General features: G+C 39.0%; 1 protein-coding gene across 7 annotated transcripts in view; it reads right to left on the bottom strand.

Moving 5' to 3' along the window:
- BBS5 (Bardet-Biedl syndrome 5) overlaps window positions 1–14,538 on the bottom strand; it is a 47,023-nt gene that overhangs the window by 19,272 nt on the left and 13,213 nt on the right. For 5 of the 7 annotated variants that reach the window (XM_058664592.1, XM_058664593.1, XM_058664594.1 and 2 more), the window contains 5 exons: window positions 12,589–12,684; window positions 7,664–7,726; window positions 4,598–4,732; window positions 2,896–2,979; window positions 1,619–1,642 (listed from right to left, as the gene is read on the bottom strand). In XM_058664592.1, coding sequence (XP_058520575.1) covers window positions 1,619–1,642; window positions 2,896–2,979; window positions 4,598–4,732; window positions 7,664–7,726; window positions 12,589–12,684 — 402 coding nt within the window. Of the gene's footprint in view, window positions 1–1,327; window positions 1,470–1,618; window positions 1,643–2,895; window positions 2,980–4,597; window positions 4,733–7,663; window positions 7,727–12,588; window positions 12,685–14,538 lie in introns of those variants that run through there. The other 2 variants (XM_058664597.1, XM_004577084.3) reach the window with 1 other exon arrangement.

Below are 14,538 nucleotides of genomic sequence, written 5' to 3'. Positions count from 1 at the left end.
TTAGCTTGAGAAGGAGTACTTCAACAGCTTCAATGGCAGCCTTTTATCTGTAACATATACATTTTTAAATGTCTTTTTCCCCCTAAGATAGGTTATTATAATCCCATCCCTCAAAACTACAGAAACCCTCTTCAATTTAAATGAAAGAAACCACTAGCACCATTTGTTCACTCACATTCAATGATCTGAGGTTGGCACCAGGGTTACTAGGTGTCTGTGGTTATGTGGATAGTTGCATCTTATTTTAAATGTTATTACACACTCATTCTTTTCCCACTACAGAAAAAGGGCTCCTTTGGCTATTTTCAATTATATAACAAAAGTTCTTTACAGTGTTTTATTTACACATTAGTGGCCAAAAATTTCAAATTATTCTAAAGAAGTCACCAAATTTTGCTTCTCCAAGGAGTCAGAAAAATAATATCGGGCCTGGCACAGTTGCCTAGTGGCTAAAGTTTTCGCCTTGCATGTGCTGTGGTACCATATGGGCACTGGTTCATGTCCCAGCTGCCCACTTCCCATCCCCTGCTTGTGCCCTGGGAAAGCAGCAGAGGATAGCCCAAAGCCTTTGGACCCTGTACCAGGAAGAAGCTCCTGGATCCTGGTCAGCTCAGCTCTGGCTGTTGTAGCCACTTGAGGAGTGAACCAGCAGACAGATCTTTCTCTTTGTATCTCCTTCACTCTGTATATCTGCCTTTCCAATAAAAAAAATATATATAGTATTTTTGAAAACGTCAAAGATCCAGTGACCACAAACAGAAAGCCAATAAATGAACAAAACTATTTTTTTTATAGAATAAATGTATTTGTGCCAAACCTATATTGAAATTACTTTTAAGATCTTGACAGCATTACAGAGGAGTTGATGTATTTCAGTTATAATTTTTAGTTCTTCCAGAAATTATCCCCTAAAAATGACATACTTAGGGATTATCATTTGTATTCGAGTTGGCTTACATTTGGAGCTATCTGATAAAATATTCAAACCAGATTTTTATAATTAAGAAGGTAGAATTTAGCTGAGCCCATAAGACTAATTTATTCTTTCAAATAATACTTTCAAAACATTAATAATTGCTTGCATGAATTCTTTATTAAGCCCAACATGATACAGTCATTTAATATCAAAGAACTAACATTTTACAAGCTGTAGGTACAAAATAAACATTTACAAACTAGATACATTTTGATTACAATTTTAAATGTTAATTTTAGAAAACTGACAGTTTTCCAAATGAGCTTTTCTGTAACCAGTGAAAAAATTTTTTTAAAAGCTGTAAATATAAAAGCTAATTCCATGTCTTATAGCAGGTGACTAGTCTTTAGTCTTGGGATGTCTTTAAACAGAAATCCAGCTTAACTCAAGATCAACTCATTACTTCCCAAAGTCCCTGCAGGGTGAATCCATCCTTCAATTTCTCTATTGCAAGCCCCAGTTCTTCTGAAAATACAGGTTCACGATCCTGTTGCTTTTTGGGAGATAAGAGGATAAGATGGGAAGAGAGAAGGTGGGCAAGGAAGAGGAAAAAAACAAAAAATAGGGTTCACATAAGTTTGTGAGTGCTACATGTGGGAATATAGAAAAATTTTTGATATACCAAAGGTAAAATGTTCTTACCTTATTGCCATCGGCAAAATAAGCCTGAAATACAAAGAAAATTCTGTTTCACATACTGGAATTGTAATAATGAATCAGTGGGGCCTGGTACACTAGCCTAGTGGTTAAAGTTCTCCCCTTGCATACGCCAGGATCCCATATGGGCGTCAGTTTGTATCCCGGTGGCTCCACCCGCCACCCAGCTCCCTGCTTGTGGCCTGGGACCCTGCACCCATGTGGGAGACCCAGAAGAGGTCCCAGGTTCCTAGGTTTGGATCAGTTCAGCTCCAACCATGGTGGCTGCTTGGGGAGTCAACGGATGTAATTCTTCCTCTTTGTCTCTCCTCTTTGTATATCTTTCCAATAAAAATAAAAATCTTTTTTTTTTAAAAAAATAATGAATCAGTGGGCTTGGGAGCAGGCAATTAATTTGCAAAATGATTTTGTGACTCGTTCCCACATTCTCTTCCTGTCCACTTAGTGGTTTCAATGCCCATTTTCCACAATGCTGTTGGCACAATTTATTTCCTTTTTCAATTGGTATTAATGTCTACAAGAGTTATGCTTTAAGTGCTAAAAAAGTGCTTTGTAATTAGCATTGTTAACTTAAAAGATAATAAAGAATGACTTTATGCTGTACAATTTCTTCCTTTTGTTTTAGGAGTTGTTAGCCAAACGAAGCAAAGCAAGCATTAATTCAATGTGTCAGCAAGTACACATAGTTTGATGTAGTATTAGTTTATAATTATCTTATGCCGACTATATTCTTGAGTAATAGTTTATACTTAAATATTTTATGCCAACTACACTCTTTCGTTTCAAAATATTTGTTACCAGAGAGGTAATCTGATCACATTCATAGACCACAGTCTTGAGAAAACGTTATTATTATTATTTTGGCTATTAACACCAGAAAGGAAACAGTAAAGTTATTGCTCAAATACATATCCTTTTAAAAACAATATACTTCTAACTCAGGCAGTCCATCTCATGAAGATTAATGATGGGAAGAATAGATTTTAAATGAATTAACTATAACATTAAACATGCTCTATTATTCTGGAGTATTAAGGGGAAAGCTTGTCACATGTCTAAAATCCTCTGAATATCTATTCCCCATTTTGGTAATATAAAAGTAAAGTCATAAAAGAAACTCTTTCACGTAAAAAAAAAGAATTACCTTCAAACTCACATCAAAAGTTTTAAGTTCTGTTGTGTTTTTGCCCATTTAAATGATTATTTAACTAACTCATATAAACACCATAATACACATAATTATTCTCTTTTGTGATACTTACCACAAAAGCATCTGTGTGATCATCAGAATCTATTTCCACATCATCTTGAATCTGTTCGACTGTCAGAGCTTCAAGGGACTGTGGCTGGAAATCATTAAATGTCAAGGCATCAGAGACAAGGTTCAGAAAATAAACCATTTTAGATAAATGTAATATGTGAACTGTTAATACTTATAAAAAGATAACACAAATGGAGTCTTCAAATCTTAGAAAAATTTCTACCATTTATATTCTTCTACTAATAGTAGAAGAGCTGAGCTGCTCTCTCAAGTCCTAGCTTATCTTATTCGCTTGGATAATCACTTTGTTACTTTATCAAACTACAAAATGAGAAATTCAATTTATGTTATTCAATATTTTACTTATATGAAAGTATTCAAGAGTAACCATGCTTGGGGTGGGAGACTGGGTGGGGCTTCTCCCTTTATCTCCTTCCTTATCCCAGATACACACACACAAAATTGTGGAAACAATGGTCTTACCCACTTTCCTGTAACCCTTGAACCTTTGTGCCCTAATCAACTACGTTTAAAAAAAAAGAGTAACTATGCTAGGCAGAATGAATCTATCAAGATAGGAACGGATCGGATCGGGAGCCAATGACAAAAGAACAAGCTGAAGATGCTGAAGAGCAGGTGCTCACCAAGTTTACACACAGAGAAGGCACAGTGGAAGTGAGAACACTGGAAGGAGAGCATGCTGGGAAGAAAAGGAAAAGAATGATCCAGGAGATGAGATCCATCCAGGGTATGTTACAATGAGAGAGGTTTTAGATAGCAGACCACAAGGTCCTCAATGAGGTCATGAATTTGTACTCCACTGCCCAACCTGCTTCTTGATCCTCTCTGGTCACATCCTATAGTACAAAAGCAAAAAGAAACATACGGATCACCACTGAGATATGGCTCAACTTGCTGGGTACCAGCAGGACACAGATGGAGTGAATGGGAAGGGAACCAGCAGCGCAGTGTGCAGGGAGAGTCCCAGCAAAAACAAACAAACAACAAAAACACAGATAGTAAGGAATCCTGTAATAGAGTGGTCAGTGATGGCACTGCGACAGGTCAGAAAGGGCGATGGCAACAGAGCATGTGGCAACAGCACCACCTCCAGCAAGGCTGCTAGTGACAGGGTGGACAGAGAGAGCTGAGGACGTCAGGGACAGACTGGATGTAAATGAAACCGAAAGAGAGTTGGTTCAACAGTTAGAATCATGACGAAGGCAAACAGCAGACATGTGAGCCTGATATTCAAAATGTTTCATACATGGTATGGCAGAGGCAACCACCACTGGGAATAGATATAGGTCCTAGAACTGGAGCAGACTCCTGGAGATGCTGTACTGTGGTACAGTGAGGGAGGAGGATGGCATTGTGAGGCTTCTAAGATTTGCCCATGCTAACTGGGAACTTGGGTTGAATAAGGGTAAGGCTGACAGATTCGTCTGTCCAAGCAAGGGGAGTCCTGCATATGAGTAGGCTGTTTCACAGAGAAGGGTGGGAAGGACTTGCAAGGCAGTCAGAAGACAAGTGACAGGCACCCACTGCAGAGGCTCAGGGCCATGCTCACCTGAGCACAGTCTGCATCTTCATCATATAAAAACAGTGCAACATTCAGTTGTACACCATGAGTTTACATCTGATTCTTGCAGGCTATGTAAAAGTGATTCAGCAAACTCCAGTCCACATACTGAGCAAGTTACCTTTTCTTCCATCTCATAATCCACTCCAAATATAGGACTGGCAGAGTAGACTTTGTGAAGTGAATTTATCTCCTTAACGGATTCTCGTAGTTTTTCCACAGGATCTATTTTAAAGCCAAGAACATATCCTCCACTCTGCAACAAAAAATGACAAAACAAACAAGCTTGAGGAATGGTATGTATAGTTCAAGGGCATTTCAAGATGTTCATAAAAAATGGAATTAGGAACTAGTTTTGTTGTACGATGGGTTCATTTGCCACCTGCTTTACTGGCATCTCATACGGAATGCTGGTGAGTGGCCTGGTGGCTCCACTTCCAATCCAGCTCCCTGCTAAAACAGCTGGAGGAGCAGAATAGGATCCAAACACCTGGACCCCCATCACTCATGTGGGAGACCTGGATGGAGTTTCAGGCTGCAGGTACTGGCCTAAATCAGCCCCAGTCAACTTGGATTATGGGGGTATGAACCAGCAAATGGAAGATGTTTTTCTCTTACTTTATCTTCCTGTCACTTCTGCCTTTCAAAAAATAAAGTTTTAAAAACTGAATTAAGACAAATTCTGGCTCAAAAAAATTTTGAAATCCATGCATAATTTTTTCTGCATTTTCAGGAACCTTCTTCTTAAAAAAAGATTTATTCTTTTTTTTTTGAAAGGCAGACCTACAGAGAGAAGGAGAGACAGAGAAAAGATCTTCTGTCCACTGGTTTACTCCTCAAGTAGCTGCAATGGTCAAAGCTGAGCTGATCTGAAGCCAGGAACCAGGAGGTTCCTCTGGGTCTCCCACACAGGCACAGGGTCCCAAGGCTTTGGACTGTCCACCACTCCCTTTCCAGGCCACATGCAGGGAGCTGGATGGGAAGTGAGGCAACCAGGATATGAACAGGTAACCACATGGGATTCCAGAGCATGCAAGGCAAGGACCTTAGCCACTATGCTACTGCGCTGAACCCATGAACTTTTAAGATGCTTCACATGCAAATAGGATCAAAAACTTTTCTGCATTAGGGTTGGTATTGTAGCATAATGCATAAAGCCACCTGCTATGCCTGAATCCCATATGGACACTGGTTTGAGACTCAGCTGATCCACGTCTGATCCAGCTTGCTGCTAAAGGCCTGGAAAAGCAAGGGAGGATGGCCAAAGTGCTTGGGCTGCTGCACCCATACAGGAGACCTGGAAGAAGCTCTGGCCTCCTGGGTTCAGCCTAGACAGCCCTGGCCTTTGTGGCCATTGGGGGAATGAACCAGCTGATGGGAGATCCATTTCTCTCTCTCTTTCTCTCTCTGTATAACTTTGTCTTTCAAATAAATCAATCTTTAAAAAACACTTTGCATGAAAATAAATTTTTAATTGCATTTTCTACAAACTTTTTGACATGCTTTCATATAGGACAAACTACTCTCCTAATTGTTCTTGTTGTAGCGTATAACATGTAAGTTGATTTTTAAAAAATTTTTATCATTAAAGATTTTAAGCATATACAAAAACAGAAGAAAACTTGATGAGCCTCCATGACTAGAGTCATCATACAGCTTAAGCAGTTAAACACATAGCCAGCTTTTTTATGTCACCTCTCTCTGACTCAGGATGATCCTGAAGCACAGTCACATCATTTCCTCTAAGAGTATAAACTCATGTTTCAAAACTTACAATGCACATTATGAAGGTCAAGGGAACAAGGCTTCTCTTGAGCTAAGTCTTGAAAAGAATACATTATACATTAAAAGAAAAAATTCACTGCCTTTTTTGGAATATCTCCTTGGAGATTTAAGAGACTTGACTATGACAGGTTGTTAGAGGAGTGCTAAAAAATTAAATGGCAAATAGTTTGGATTAAGAACAAATACTTTTGGGCTGATTTTCTGGTTCTGTAACTGATTTACTAGCTGTATGACACCTAAAAACTTATTTTCCTTGGTCTCTCTAAGCTTCAATTCTCTACCCATAAAATCGTTATAACGTTGTACATATTAAGTAAGATACCATACACATGAAAATTGGTACAATAAATACCATACACAAGCAACTTAGTAGTTTGGGGAACATAGCAAACACTCAGGAACTGAAAGCTACTAGATATGGAAAAGGAATAAATAGATATTCATATTTAAATTTAGAGTTTAGAGAAGTGGTTTTTAAAAATCCTTTAAAATATTTTTTAAGTTTTTATTTAAATGTATTTTTGCAAAAACCTAGCACAATGGGAGAGAAGAGCCATTATACCTAGATATAGTACGATCTTTATATGAGAATCTAAAATCTCACACCAGGCATGTAAAGGCTTCTATACATATCTGAAAGTCTCAAAGACTGTCTTGTGAATCAGTCAGACCTAGAATCAAAATCTAGCTCCACAACTCACCAGTTGTGAGGCATAAGCAAGCTTCCTAACTTCTTTATCCTGTTTCCTTGACCAGCAAATGGAGAAACAGAGTACTATATCACATGATAAGCACATAAGCACAGTGACTTGATTCCGGCATTAAAAATAAAAGTGATTGGGCCCGGCGGCGTGGCCTAGCGGCTAAAGTCCTCGCCTTCAATGCCCCGGGATCCCATATGGGCACCGGTTCTGGTCCCGGCAGCTCCACTTCCCATCCAGCTCCCTGCTTGTGGCCTGGGAAAGCAGTTGAGGACGGCCTAATGCATTGGGACCCTGCACCCGCGTGGGAGACCCGGAGGAGGTTCCAGGTTCCTGGCTTTGGATCGGCGCGCACCGGCCCGTTGCGGCTCATTTGGGCAGTGAATCATCGGACGGAAGATCTTCCTCTCTGTCTCTCCTCCTCTGTGTATATCTGGCTGTAATAAAATGAATAAATCTTAAAAAAAAAAAATAAAAGTGATTATCATAATGGTAACAATGATTATGTCAACACGAGCAAAAAAAAAAAACAACAGCCAAGATTCTCATTAGAGAGACAATTACTTTAAGACTTGAAGGGCTTTATGTAACTTATAGCTAATATTCTTGAAGGTAAAGTGGTTGATACATAAATAAAACACATCTATAGACTGTCACATAGCTTTTAAAATCTACCAAAGTTTAATAAAAAAACATCTTACCTGTTGAGAGCTTTCTATGACAAGGGCTAAACCAAATTTCGAATCTCTAATTTTTATTGAACGCTAGATATAAAATGGAAAAAGATGAATGCTTTTATTTTCTCAATGCAAGTTTTTAGGCTTTTACACAGAAACTACTTTCCATATCCTAAAGAATAGAATCCCCCCTCTTTCCTCCCTGAAACTCCTATACAGTTTCAGTAAACGGACCCAGATGCATACTGAAAATAGATGGCAAACTTGTAAGATAACACAAAGACATCCATGACATCCATTAAAGAAATCTGAAATACCCTTCCCTTCAGAGTCAATGATTGTGAACACTTTACACAGAAGACTAGCAATCTTTTCACTGTCGCAAATCATTGACTTTTGTGGCTGTTCTTACATCTGTGTGAATTTTTAAAAGTCACAATGTGACTTCTGTTTATCACATTATTGGTGCCTATATTATTATTTTTTTTTTTTAAAGAAAGCTTCATAGTTTAAAAAATAAGCCTAATGGCTGTGGGGAGGGCATTGTGATGTAGCGGGTTTGGCTGCTGCTGAATACACCACATCCCCAGAGGAGTGCTTGGGAGTGAGTACCACGTTTGCCTCCAAACTGGCTTCCTGCTAATGCACTCCATGGGGGGCTGGCAGCAGGTGATGGCTCAAGTGCTTAAGTCCTTGTTACCTAGGAGGGAGATCTAGACAGTTTTGTCTCATGGCTTTGGCCTGGCCTAGACCCAGCTGTTGCAGGAAGTTGGTAGAGAAGACTGATTTCTCTACCTTTCAAGTAAATAAAAATAAACATTAAAAAAAAAGCTTACAGACATTCACTACCAAGTATCAAGGAAGCCTGGGATATATCAAATATAACTGTAATTAACATCAATAGTAAACATTTTATCACAAGTAAGCGTGGTCAGAGAAGATAAGCAAGGACTCCTTGTCTTCAGAGAACGGAGGGATGGCAGTACAAGGGCTGATGGTGCCCGTAGGAAGACGAAGACACACACACACACACACATACACACACACACAGCTTGTGGAAGTTAATGGGGAGCCATAGAAGATAAAATATTAAAACAAAAGATGGGGAGCGGGACTGAGGGGAGTGGCACAATGGCTCAACTGGCTAATCCTCCACCCCTGAGCACTGGGATCCCATATAGGAGCAGTTCATGTGCTGGCTGTTCCACTTTCTGTTTAACTCCCTACTTATGGCCTGGGAAAGCAGTCAACGATGGGCCAAAGCCTTGGGACCCTGCACCCATGTGGGAGACCTGGAAGAGGCTCCTGGTTCAACTCTGGCCGTTGTGGCTGTTTGGGGAGTGAACCAGTGGATGGGAGATCTTTCTCTCTGTCTGTCCTTCTCTCTATAAAATCTGACTTTCCAATGAGGAAAAAAAATTTTTTTTTAAGGAAAGGAAAAAAAAAGGAAGAGAGATAAGCTTTAATGGTATTATAACTTGGCCTGTCATCTAACTACTTTCTATTTCATCAGGAAACACACAATGTTAAAGAACCATGGGGTACGGGCACCTGGCTGTCAACAGGTAATCTAAGCAGGTGACTGACTGGAGGTGAAGTTAGTGTGTTAGAATGTTAGCATTAGGCAATGTTAGGCCCTTTCATGCCAAGAAGGTGCTGCTTTGTTAGGTCGGGATGCGTCTGGACCATGGGAAAACTCCACTTTAGTGATGTATGTTGTTCCTCTGTGACCTTGTGAACAGTGTCACAAGCCTTATCTATAGAATGGACCCGGGTGCAGGAGGACAGTAGCACAATCATCCGGTCCCAGGAACAGGAATGTGTGTGGGAACGGAATGAGCTGTCTAGACCCAGGGGCCTTAAAGATGATGTGTCTGGGAACGAAGCGGACTGTTTGCACCTGGAAGCCCTAAAGATGACGTGTCTGATTGCTGTGTTTGAATTTGTGTGGGCTATGATGCATGTAATGACTGAAGGGGCCTATATAATCTCTAGCCTTTGCTAGTTCAGGGTCCGACCCCTCCTTGGCTGGCCTGCGTGTCCCAAGATCAGTCTGACCCCAGCATGCTGGCACAATAAACTCTGCTTGCTTTTGCATTATCAGTAAGGCTCTTTGTCATTCATGGGAAACTGACAAAACCGGACCCTAACATCGACAAGGTCTGAGCCAGCACCAGACAGAAGCTGAGACATCAATGGGAGCGACGGTCATAGCAATGGCTGAGGGGTAGAGCTTCAAGTTAGGAAACGACTGCTGCCGTGACAGGCTGTGAAGGTATCAGATTGCAAGTTGTTTGGGCCGGATGGCATTCACTCCAGAGGCCATACGTGGCAACTGTATTCTTAAGAAACAAAAAGCATTCTATTTGAAGAACAGAAAGCACAAGGTTGTTTACTATTCAGTAATTACGTAGCATATTAGAAGTCAGGGTAAGTGCAATGGTCAATACAAACACCAAGTTATCAAACACTTACGCAGACTCTGTCACAGCCTCCAAGCCTCGTTTATATATCTTTATATTTCTTTAGGTGAATGGAAATAATTTTATTCCTACCAAATCCCACAACTTACTGTTTAATGTTATTTTTTATTTAAAGATTTATTTATTTTTATTGGAAAGGCAGATATACAGAGAGGAGGAGAGACAGAGGAAGATCTTCTGTACGATGGTTCACTCCCCAAGCAGCCTCAATGGCCAGAGCTGAGCTGATCTGAAGCCAAGAGCCAGTGCATTCAAGGTGAGGACTTCAGCTGCTATGCTATTGTGCCGGGCTCTAATGTATAGCTTGTTTTACAAGACTAAGAACTCCCTGATGACAGGAGACATGTATTAGTTTTCATCTGTAGCACGTAGCCTGGTAAGTGCTCGATATATGTCAAATCAATGATCAGATATTTTAAAATAAATCAGTAAACACATGAGCAAAAGATAGGCTTAGGGATATTTTACAAAGCTTTATCCTTCTCATAGGCAAATAATTGCATAAGAAAGGATATCAGATATCACATTTTATTTATTTATTCCATAAGTATTAATAAAATTGCTTAGTCTTAAGACTAGTTATATAATAAGGGTTATTATCCTGGGTTAATCATTATTTTAATGTTCCATCTAATTTGCATTACACGTTCTAGAGACAGCTTCTTCGTACAAAATGGAATTTTTCACTGTATTAGTCTACTATTTGTTTTCACTGAATCACATATTTAACATAGCAACAGCATCTTTACTCACTTTCAAGAAAAATTTGTACAATCAGCTCTCATTCTGGATTTAATAACTTTAACTGGACTTAAGCTAAAAAGTATTGTTAAAAATCATCTGAGAGTCCGGCGTGGTGGCCTAGTGGCTAAAGTCCTCGCCTTGCACATGTCAGGATCCCATATTGGTGCTAGTTCTAATCCCAGCAGCTCCAATTCCCATTCAGCTCCCTGCTTCTGGCCTGGGAAAGCAGTCGAAGATGGCCCAGACCTTGGGACCCTGCACCCATGTGGGAGACCTGGAAGAAGCTTCTGGCTCCTAGCTTTGGATTGGCTCAGCTCCAGCCGTTGTGGCCACTGAGGAGTGAACCATCGGATGGAAGATCTTCCTCTCTGTCTCTCCTCCTCTCTGTATATCTGACTTGGTGATAAAAGTAAAATAAATCTTTTTAAAGAAATCATCTTGAATCCTTTCACTAAACCACTAACTTTTTGATAGCAAAGATTTACTTTTTTGTAAAGGTTTATTTATTTAAAGGCATAGAGAGAGGGAAGGGTGACAAAGCAGAAAGAAAAAAACACAGAATGAGAGAGGTATCTCCTATTTATTGGTTCACTCCCCAAATGGCTGCAACAGCTAGGGTGAGGCGAAGCTGAAGTTAGAATCTAGGAGCTCTATCTGGGTCTCCCACTTAGGTGGCAAGGGGTCCAAATACTTGGGGCCATCTTCTGCTGCTTTCCTAGGCAGAATAGCAGAGTGTTAGATATACAGTAGAGCAGCTAGAAATTGAAGCGATGTTCATATGGGATGCTGGCATTGCAGGTGGTGGCTTAACCTGTGGTGTCAAGCAGGCACTGATTAATGCATTCAAAAGACACAATAACACAGGAAGAAACAGATCTTTCAACCACATCGGCCAGAGCTGAGCCAGGCTGAAGTCAAGAACCAGGAACTATACCCAGGTCTTCCATAAGGATACCACGTACTTCAGCCATCATCTGCTGCCTCCCATGGGGCATGTTAGCAGGAATTTGATTCAGAAGCAGAGGCAAGACTTGAATCCAAGCATTCCAATGGGGTACAGGCATCCGAAACAGCACTCTAACTGGCTGTACCACAAAGTCCACCCCTAAATTATGAGTCCTATTGTAGTACTTTCTGTATCTGAATACAAAGCAGTTCACTCAGAATCCATTCTGACTTCAAAAGAGTTTACAGCAGAAAGAGGCAAGAGAGTCAACTTAACCCATGCTAAGGCTCCATCAGAGAAATGAGAGTACTTCAGCAGATAAAGCTCTCTGAAGGCAATCTAATGAAGACACACTTTAGAATACAGTATATTTCTTTCTTTTTTTTTTAATTTCTTTTTTTTTAATATTCATTTATTAGTATATTTCTTTCTTAACAGCGGGTCACTGATGTTGTTTCTTTGATGACATGTACAACTGGGTCTTTCCTATACTGAGATTGTAAACTGTTCACTGTGTACATATTTGTGGGCCATCCTACGATATTTTTGTACATGGACATATTGTGTGGTATCCAACTGTGATAAATATATTTATCTTTTCATTTAATATTTCTTTATAACAAAAAACCATACTCTGATTGATTAATGTTTTTAAAGCATGCTCTCAGCAAAGAAATATTACTTCAAAAGAGAGAAAAAATTTATTAAGTGCCAAGTCCCATTGACTGATGAACAGAAACTATTCTACATTTATAATAAGGTTCACATGTACTTACAATTTGCAGATAAGGTATACTGACGTTAAAATTGTCATTCATATTTGCATGCCACACAATTCTTACATTGGTAATAAAAAAAGTTCCTAAATTTCCCTGTAAAATACAGTAAGGAGAGATAAACCAATGGTAACTTGTCCTAATACCTAGCCTTTGCATTCTGAACAACAGAATAACTGTGATGATCATGGCAGCAGATAATAGTAGGACTAAACATTACAAAATATGTATGTTTCCATCATTTATAGAGTGACAGGAGTATTAGGTATCAGAGAGCTGGACTTGGGAATCAGAGGAACCAGACTATTTAATCATGAAACCATTACTATAATCAGAACAACTAAACACTTATGCAGTGGTCTGACCATGGATCTATTTTTTCTTGTCATGTTTTATTAAATGCAAAATGGAGATTTGGTCCGATGAATCTAATAAATAAAGCCCTTAACATAGTCTGACATACAGTAAGCATCCTGTAGTGTTAGATCTTATTATAACTATTATTCAAAAACTGAGATAAGTCAAGACAAAGGAGTTGGGATGAGAGACAAAACACATTTGATAACCGTTTTCTAATCAAAAAAGATATTTTATGGCTTTTCCATACAAACAAGATAGAGCAAAACTGTTCCCCAAAAATAATAACAAAAAAAAAATCAGCAAAAAACAAACAAAAAAATCCAACAACTGTTTCCAAGTTACATGATCCCTCAGTACCTATTCAAAATTATCCTAGTATAAAGTTAAATGATCTCAAAAATCTAAAAACCAACATACCATCAAAATTATCTGTTTCTATTGTTTTTCATTTTCCTTCCTCATTTTCCCTTTATTCCCTTCAACACATACACATAGAGGATTTTGTTAATTTTGAACTTTCAGGTTGAGCATAAATCATTAATTCAAATCAACAACAGAACACAAAATGTCCTCTTTGGGATAATAAAAATTAGAACACCAAAGCCAATTGTACACTTTCTAATTCTAAGTAAACCAACATATGAGGAAGTATTTATGTATTCCGCTTCACTCTCACCTTGAAAGAGATTGCTGAAGAAAACACATTAGCCTACATCATTTCCTGCTCAAGTCTCACTGATTAATACTAAGTCTAACTTTATAAAAAACAATTCTTGATGTCATTGTTTCCTCTTACTTAGTAGAAAGAGAACTTGTAATGTCCTAAAGACAGTTTAAAACAATAGCAGAGTAAGTTTTACGTTTCCTTATTTTTCAAAGAACAAGACTTAGGATGACAATAACCATTATTTTCAATAAAATGAAATATGGCATAATCATGAAACTTTATTAATCAAAACTTGGTTAATCAAAAATGCAGGTACTGTCCTAAGTGATATTGATATAACAACAGAGTAACTAATGCAGAGCCATGATTAAGCTCTATATTTTATAGTGGGAATAACTTATTAGAGTGTAATTATTCAGTAGAAGCTGCATCAGGAAAACACAGAAAGAAGCCTTCAAAAAGTGGTATCTGGGGACAGCACATTGGCATAACATGTAGTGCTGGCATTCCCATGTGAGCCTTGGTTCATGTCCTGGCTGCTCCACTTCCCATCCAGCTCCCTGTTAATGGCCCCGGAAAGCAGTGGAGGACGGCACAAGCCCTACATACATGTGGGAGACCCAAGCTTCAGACTGGCCCAGCTCTAGCCATGGCAGCCATTTGAGGAATGAACCTCGGTAATTCTTTCAAGTAAAAACATAAAAACAACAACAACAACAAGTGACATCTAAGCTATAAGCTAAAGCAAAGGCTGATAAGCTACAGCTTATGGGGTCACAAGCTAAGAAAGATTTTTAAATTTGTAAATGGTTGCAAAAAGTCAAAAGAAGATTTTGTGACACATTAATATTGTACTAAATTCAAATTCCAGTGTCCAAAAGACAACCACACTCACCTCCTCACCTATGCCTACAGCTGGTTTC

The sequence above is a fragment of the Ochotona princeps genome, chromosome 5 (genome assembly GCF_030435755.1).
Source record: "Ochotona princeps isolate mOchPri1 chromosome 5, mOchPri1.hap1, whole genome shotgun sequence".
Lineage (NCBI taxonomy): Eukaryota > Metazoa > Chordata > Mammalia > Lagomorpha > Ochotonidae > Ochotona > Ochotona princeps.
The sequence above is the reverse complement of the archived record's forward strand: the minus strand, read 5'-3'. Positions and strand labels throughout refer to the sequence as shown.